Source organism: Culicoides brevitarsis, chromosome 3, assembly GCF_036172545.1.
Source record: "Culicoides brevitarsis isolate CSIRO-B50_1 chromosome 3, AGI_CSIRO_Cbre_v1, whole genome shotgun sequence".
NCBI classification, from domain to species: Eukaryota; Metazoa; Arthropoda; class Insecta; order Diptera; family Ceratopogonidae; genus Culicoides; species Culicoides brevitarsis.
In genome coordinates, this window is record NC_087087.1 from 26,849,891 (window position 1) to 26,858,612 (window position 8,722).

Genomic DNA, 8,722 nt, shown 5'->3' on the forward strand with positions numbered 1-8,722 from the left:
CGATTGGCCGGAAACGGGGGCGGAGTCACGTTGATTGCCTTCATCGCTGCTGAATGAATGAACGAATGTAGGGTAGAACAAACACGAAAAATGATCACAAGCACACCAAACATTTGTATCGATTGTAGTTAGTTCTTCATTAGCCGTAGACGGTGACGAATGTGTTTTACCTGAGAAGCGAAACACTTTAAAAAAATACAAGAAAAAAAGTTGAAACCAGTTTAAGTGACTGAATATAAATTTTATATAGATATAGAGAGAAAAAAATATGTTTGTTTGTTCGGTTATTCATTCATGAAAAAGTCGGTTTAACATTTTACAAAGTAGCGCCGTCGTATAAAATTAAAATAATAATAAAGAAATAAAAAATTCGACAAAAAAAAACATCAAAAGTGACAAGAAAATTTTTGTGAATTATAAAAAAATAAATTAAAAAAATTCAAAATTGCTTTAAATAAATTCAAATCGTCTTACATAAACGACCAACAACAAAAAATCCATTCAAATAGTATGACGATCCCAATACCAAAGGAATCAATGGCGTGCTTACAGACAACGTCAAAGACCAAATTTATGATAAACGATATCTTATCGTCGTCCGAAAGTAATAATAATCAGCAGCAGCAACAACAACAACAGCACCAACAACATCTCAATGGCAATACAGATAAATCTGCTTCAAATTCACCGAATAGCGTTTCGTCGGCTGCTGTTTCGGCGGCAGCGGCTGCAGCTGCAGCAATGCATCATCACTTCCAGAATTTGCCGCATCATCTGTTGACACAAATGCAACGCGAGCAATTCGCTCAATCGAATGGCAGAATATCGAGCCCGGAATATGATGATGGGGGCAGCGATTGTGACTCGGATGAGATGATGGATGATAATAGTGTTTGTAGTAATGGTGAGTTGAATTTTATTTTGAAAAATTATTAAGGATAGAGCAGAAAGTGAAAAGTGAGAAAAAATTAAATATTGGGAAAATTTCCGCAAAGTAAAAAAAAATATTTAAAAAAATAATTTTAACTAATTTAAATTAATTTTGAAACAGAATTCGATTTTTTGAAATTATTTGAGTCACAAAAATATTTTTTAATGATTTTTGCTTAAAAATTATTAAATAAAAATTCATAATTCATTCTCTGAAGTCTTTTTAGAATAAAAAATTATCATTTTCGATAAATGTAAAAAAATTTTCAATTAATAAAAATAAAGTTTCATGAAAATAAATAATTTAAAAAAATCAATTACTTTTAATTAAATTACCAAAAAATAAAATATTTTATTAAAATAATTATTTATTTAGTTAAATAAAAAAAATTAAAAAATTTCAGTCAAAAGTTCATACTTAAAAAAAATTAAAAATAGATAAAATTATTTTATTATCATTATTAGCAATAATTTTAATTATTTTTTTATTTAAATAAATTTTTATCTAATTAATTAATAATTTATTTTAAATTAATTAATCATTAATTTTATTGAAATAATATTTTTTGCTAAAAATTTTAAAATTATTTAAATTGGTAATCGTTAAAAAAATCTATAAAATTTTTTTCCCACAAAAAAGGTTAAAAATTATTAAAACCGTCCTCTAATCATTCAAATTAACATATCAACACTCATTTTAATCCGCGCTTGTCTAACATTTCATTAAAATTTTATCTTTATCATCGTGATTGTTGTAAAATTTATTTTTTTTTATTATTATATGCTTTGGTAGTTTTTATTTCGCTCTGCCCTTTAACTGCATATTCTCCTGTTGTGCAACGAGCTAATCATCTAATTTATCATCCACGTTTTATTACCGAAAAACCTTACTCATTAATATTCAAATTAGAGCACACACACAACAAAGCCCGTAATAAGGAAAACAATTGTTGTAAAGTGCATTGTGGGGAAATTCACGCATCATGACCTAACGCAAAAGCTTAATAATAAAATTTTATATATTTTACAACATTTTACTATAAATTGGTTATGAGTGGAAAATGACGCGTTATCGTGTTGTGTTATTTGTAACCGAGTTTTATATATTTTAATGAACACTTCCACCTTTTTCTTTCACTCACTCACCCACTGAGCACGTACCGTACAGCCAAAGAACAATGAAACATTTTAATTATTTTTAATAAACAACATTTCACTTTGATATCTGATACACGCGCATAAATTATGATTGTTATGATGTGGAGTGGAGTGTATGTCAAGTAAATTATTGTAATTAATACTCTCTCGTTGTTGTGAGGTGAGTCGAGTTAATTTGATGCGGAGATGGAATAAAGTTGGAAATTGATGGAAAAAAAATGTGATGAATGAGGGCGATTATTGTTGTGACTTTTAATTGAATTTTTTCTGACAAGTTTTTTTTTCGTGTCGCGAATTTTTTTTTTCTAAGATATCATTAAGAATTAATAATTTTTCATCTTTTTGATATTTTATGTAATTTTTTTATCAAAATATATATTTTATTTAATTTTATATTTTTTTTTTATATTTTTTTTTTAATTGTTAAATTTTTTAAATTCTTATTTAAAATTGTTGATTAAGATTTTTGTTCAAGAATATTCACCTGAATATTTTTCAAACTAAAATTTAATTATTTTTAAAATTTAAATTTTCATTAAAAAAAAAATAAATAATTTTTAATAAATTTCTTAAGAAATCTTTAATTTGCAAAATTAAATCAAATTAATTAAAATTTTATTAGCAAAATCCTCAAAAATAAAATTTTAAAAATTAAAATGTGTCAAAAATTGAACAATTAAAAAAAATTAAAATTTTAGTTGTTATTTTTTAAGAATCATTTGAAAGAATAAAATCTTGATTTTCGAAAAATTTGAAAAATCAAAAAATTTAAATTTTTCTGATTAAATATTGTCAAAAATCTTTAAGACTTCAACAATTTTTTTTAGATATTTTTAACTTTTTTTAATCTCAAAAATCTTATCAAATCAAAATTCCTTAAAAATTTTCATTTTTTGAATAAAAAAAAAATTTTTTTAGTGTCAAACTAAGAAAAATCATTAAAAATTCCAACACTTTCTTAGAAAAGCCCTTCAATTCATGTCCATTCACAAGTCGATCACTCCCATTTCTCATTTTTCTTCCACATTTATCTATATTTTGTCTCACCTCAATTATCATAACAATTATATGAATAAATAATGAGAGAGTGCAATCGCATGCACAGCAACACACATTAATACAGTTAGTTTTGCATGAATAATTACCAGAAATTTCCCATTGTTTCTGCCGGTTTACGAAGATTCCCATCGAGCGACGTGCAAAAGGAGGCGTCAAAAGTGCAAGCAAACCACTTTCATGCATTAAACATGAGGAACTGTTGCTTTTTTCGTTGCTCTTTCATGTCAAACTGTAATTTGTTCACAAAAAAAACGCTAATTTTTCGTTTTCTTTTGCAGGAAAAGACGATGACAAGATGAAAAATGGCTACTCGATGCGCACCGGCATTCCTGGTTTGAGCAAAAAGCAAAGAAAAGCGCGAACTGCCTTCACGGATCATCAGTTACAAACGCTGGAGAAGACTTTCGAGCGTCAAAAGTACTTGAGTGTGCAAGATCGGATGGAATTAGCGAATAAACTGAATTTGAGTGATACACAAGTCAAAACTTGGTATCAAAATCGAAGGTAAATTGATTTTTTATATTTTTTTTGCCAATTTTTTCGATCCAATTACGGTTAAAGGTGGTAAATCGCTAGAAAAGTAACAACCATCTTGTTTTGAATCATGAACAATCACGAAAACGCCTCGCCTCCGATACGTTAAACTCTCCGTTAAATGGATAGCGAAACAATAGAAAAGAAAGAAAAGCAATTTAATATCACTTTATGTCTTTAACTTGTGTACAGCGAAGAAAAATGTGCGCATTTCGGGCTAAATTTCATGCGCAAATGATGCTAATGGTGAAACAAGACAGCCAGCAGCGACGAAAAAATGGTCGAAATGCCAATGGAAGTCAGTGAGTTGTGTGAATCGACACGATTTTGAAAAATTATTTTTATTTCGTACCTCGAGCCACGCCACTAATGAACCTCATTTTGCGAAATCGCTCGATTTTTGTGCGTAATTGAAGCAAAATGGACTCGGTTTTGCACGCGGAAGTCGTTTTTCGTCCGTTATTTGTTTTTAAAGCCAAAAAATGGTAAATTTTTGAAATAAATACGATTATGAGGCATGACAAATTGATGCGTTCCTTCCATGCGGTCGATGTACGACGTATCGAAGCCGAGGGATAAAAAGGATTCCTCACGCGTTTACCACAAATAATAAAATAATAAAGCAAACAATAAATTCATAATTTATGGCTATTGTTAGAAATTTTAATGATACTTGTCGGCAGCTAATGCATGTCTCTCGCACGGAAACAAATTGAATTGAGTCGTGCGACACACAGTCGCGAAAAAGGATGAATTCGGTGTGTATGTGTCGATGGTTAATGAAGAGACTTGTCACGCATTTTACGGGGAAAAAAGCGAGACAACGATTTTCGAGCGATAAGTTGATGAAATTATTAGCATAATGCAAATCATCGTACGTTGGAGAGGTGTCAATGTGGGACTTTGATGATGGTTTTCCTGAAAATTCGTTAAATTTTTGCTTGGTTTGAATTAATTGGAATAATTGAAATTTTTTTTCAAAATTTTCGGGGCTTTTTTGAAAATTTTGACTCCATCACTGATGAATTTAGGTCTTCCTAAAATAAAAAAAAATCAAAATTAATAAAAAAATAAAATTAAATAAAAATAAATTAACAATTTCCCTTTTTTTCTCATTTCAGAACCAAATGGAAGCGCCAAACAGCCGTTGGTCTCGAACTACTTGCGGAAGCTGGCAACTACGCTGCCTTCCAACGACTTTATGGAGGTCCCCCCTACATGGGTGGCTGGCCCTACCAATCTGCTCAATCGCATCCCGGCGCCTCGCCATCCATGGCAGACCTGTACTACCGCCAAGCAGCTGCCGCCGCAGCACTACAAAAACCCCTTCCGTACCGCTTGTATCCGCCAGTGCCGTCACTTGCGCCCCTCGGAACGCTTCCGGGACACCAATTCTCACCAATTAGCTCTGCACCGGGCGCCACAAGCCCCATTTCGTCGCTCACGAATTTCTATCAAGCCAGCAAGGGTGACAGTCATTCGTCGGCAACGACACGATCGAGTCCCAGTCCGCCACTGAATCCCGGAAGTCCGCCGCCTAAAACGACAAAAGACGATGAGCGACGAGAACGACGCGAAAGTTGTAGTGACGACGAAGAAAACATTCAAGTTTGAATGATTTTCGTGAATTTTATTTTGTTTTTAGAGATAAATGTGCTTTTATTGTGATCCCCATCCTTTTATTACATAAAATTTGTAGAATTTCATCCACATCTGATGTAGATATTTATCATTATATCATGTAGCAATTAGGTGTAAATAATAAATTTTTAACCTATCGAATGTTGAAATTTTCAACACAAAGAAAAAAAAAGTAGAAAATTAATTCTAATTCTATCAAAAAAATGAGACCCAGTATTAAAAATGATATTAAAATAAATTAAATTAAATTTTAATAATAAATAATTGTAAAAAAAAATATTGACTTAATCTGTACTTTCCGTAACGTATAAAAAATAGTTGTAAACAAAAAATAAAAAAATATTTTAAATGGAAAAAAATGTTGTAAGAAATAAATTTTAATATAAATTAATAAAATAATTATAATGATGATAATTAATTAAGAATTATTATGAACAAACAAAAATATTTGCTTAGTCGAATAATAAAAAAAATATGAAAAGAAATTATCTGAAGTTTTATTTTATTGGAGGCTCTTAAAAAATTTAAATAATAAATAAAAAAATTAAAAAATTATGAAAGTTTTTTCTAAATTTATTCTCGTATTTTATTTAATTTTTTTTTTCTTAAAAAATACAAAATTTAATTTTATAATGAAAAAAAAAAATTAATTAAATAAAAAAATTAATTAATTAAATATTATTTTTTTTTTATTAAATCAATTTTTACTTATTTTAATTAAATTTTTAAAAAATAATTTAAACATTTATTTTTTTATTTTAAATTATTAATAAATATTTAAAAAAAAATTAAAAAAAATGAAATTTTAAAATTTTAGGGTTTTTTTTTAAATAGACAAATTATTTTTAATTAGATAATTTATAAAATAATTTAAAATTTTGTATTTTTTTTTTTAATTTTTTCGTAAAAATTTTAAAATATTTAAAAATTTATTTTATTATTTTTTTCATCACTTACCTTCATGAACTTCATTCAAAATACCTGTGATTCACATGTTTTGACGCGTTTTCATATTTAATCTGCTTTATTCAAAGCTTTATCAAACATCCTTCCGTTTTACGAGCCGCTCTGAGATATTTGAATGCTTCAGTTTTATTTTTCACTTTATTGTCGTTTAGTCCCTATTTTTATTTATAAAAGTTTAATTCATCATGAAGTCTCTTAAAAATATATTTTTCTTGAAAATTACCTTAATTTTCTTCATTTTTCATCAAAATTTGGCAGAAACTGTTAACAAAACGGTAAAATTTGATCAAATCTCGTAAAAGAAAATAAATGAATAAAAATTTTTTTTAGACTGAATTATTCCATGAAGTTAATGAAACATCAATTTTACCAACTGCACCAACTACCCCTATTTTACAAAATATCACATTGGAGGCAAATTACACTTGTGGCGAAGAAAAAGAACTATTTCTCGTGAACGATGAATCATTGGAAATTTATTTAAAGAAATGTCCGAAGACGAGAAAAGTAGATGTTATTGGTCAAGATGAACTTTTCACGAATATTTCGGTATCTTTTCGTCGTTTGAAGCACTCAAAACGAAATAAGACACTTAAAATTTCATTTTTCAACGTGACCAATGTCAATTTTGATGACGACCTGGATTTTTGTTCTCGTAAATTTTCTCTTTTTTCATGGAAAAAAAGGTTTTTAAATCAACCACACCTTTGATTTTTCAGCCTTAATAAATGTTTCCTTGACTTACGTGAAGGAAGTGCATCTTTTGCGGAAACTCTATGACGAAGGATGTGTCACTTTTGATAACGACAACTCTATGACGGTGTTCATTCGAGCAAAAGAGGTTAGAAATTCATCAAAAATTTCTAAAAATTTCACTTAAAAATTTTTTCAGAAAACACCGAAATATTCCGAATCAGCTTTGAAATCATTAGCTGCCGTTGTTGCCATTTTATCTCTAATAATAATCGCCTTGAGCTATTATGCCTTTTGTTTCGTCAGTCCCTCACGATGGCAAAAAAGAAACTCTGAACGACCAAAATCTGTCAAAAGATCGATTACCGTTGAGCCCGTTGATCGGTTGAGCATTCGTCGACCAACGATTTTGCCGGAAGTGCAAAGAACGATTGCTGAAGAAGCCAAAAGTGCGACTTTGAAACGGAAACAAAAATCAGTTGAAGATATTTCAGAACCGAAAAACGAGGAAACTTCAAAAAACATTGAAACAACTGCAGAAGTTCATGTAGAAAACTCAGCGCCAAAACCTAAGCTATCTTACGTTCTAGGACCGATCATAGAACCTCAAGTACAACGAAAGATCGCCGAAGAAGCATCAGACAAAGTAAAAAGTAATGCAAACTCTCTAAAAGGTTCAAAGGACGAACTTTCGATACAAGTTGAGGATCCTTCAAACGATTTCATTCGAAAAGAAGGAACCTCCGCCTCTGACAAAACCCAAGATCGACCAACGTCAAAAATTCCCGTTGCTCGAAAAACAAGCTCCGGATCTAAAAAATGACGCTCGTAACAAAATCCGTTCAACTTCATCCCACAAAAACATTAACTGTCAGTGGTTTGTTGATTTTTTTTCTACAAATAATTTAAAACCAATTATTTTTCCATAAATTGCAGCAGAAATCCGATTTGCCTACAATGTTGCTATTCGGTTAGAAAACTAGTTCAAACGTCGCATTTAGCAACAATTAATGAAACATTAAACAGAGAAAAAAAAATTGCACGAGTAGAGAGAGAGAGAAAATCAATCACGGAGAGAAACAAAAGCCAAAAAGAATTTGATTACTTTGCCATGACGTGACATGACAGACAAGACCACCTTGAATCAATAATCCACACAACACACACATGAGTGCTGTAATGCTTTTTAATTTTTAAGTACTTTTATTTAAGTAATTTTGAGTCAGTGCCAAACAATTAATATAGCTGATGGTGAAAAAATTGAGCGGGAATATCGGAGTAATTTGATATTTTCGATTTTTTTTTTCTGCTATGCCGTGTTGTTAAGGAGATCAATCCAGTTTAGTTTCATTTAATAGTCGTTTATATTTGTTTAATGGATTTATATGCGTTGGGAATCCTTATAAATATCGAATTTTTTTTTTTTTTGTTTTAATTATTATTGGATCTGTGTGAATGATTTTTTTTAGTATCATTCATGAGAATAAAGTGTTGAAAAATTACGATAAACCTTAGAAAAAAATTTTTGGTAAAAGATAAAATAAGTTTTCTTAGGTGAAAGTTTTAAAAAAAATCTTTTAAGAACAAATTTTCTTTGATAATTCAATAATTTTTTCCAAAAAAAATTTCATCGAAAGCGTTTAAGTTGTACAAGATGGATTGTTTGATTTATCGAAAAACATCATAAATCGTTAAAATATATCATAAAAGTCAAAAATATTCATCAAAAAACTCAATTATG

At 29.3% G+C, this 8,722-nt stretch overlaps 1 protein-coding gene across 1 annotated transcript; it reads left to right on the top strand.

Moving 5' to 3' along the window:
• Positions 1-504: 504 nt before the first annotated feature.
• LOC134835445 (uncharacterized) lies at positions 505-7,804 on the top strand. Its single transcript, XM_063850323.1, has 6 exons — positions 505-904; positions 3,426-3,651; positions 4,803-5,289; positions 6,619-6,943; positions 7,008-7,129; positions 7,181-7,804. Exons 1-6 carry the CDS (start codon positions 511-513, stop codon positions 7,802-7,804), a joined length of 2,178 nt encoding a protein of 725 aa, XP_063706393.1. The 5' UTR covers positions 505-510.
• Positions 7,805-8,722: the final 918 nt, after the last annotated feature.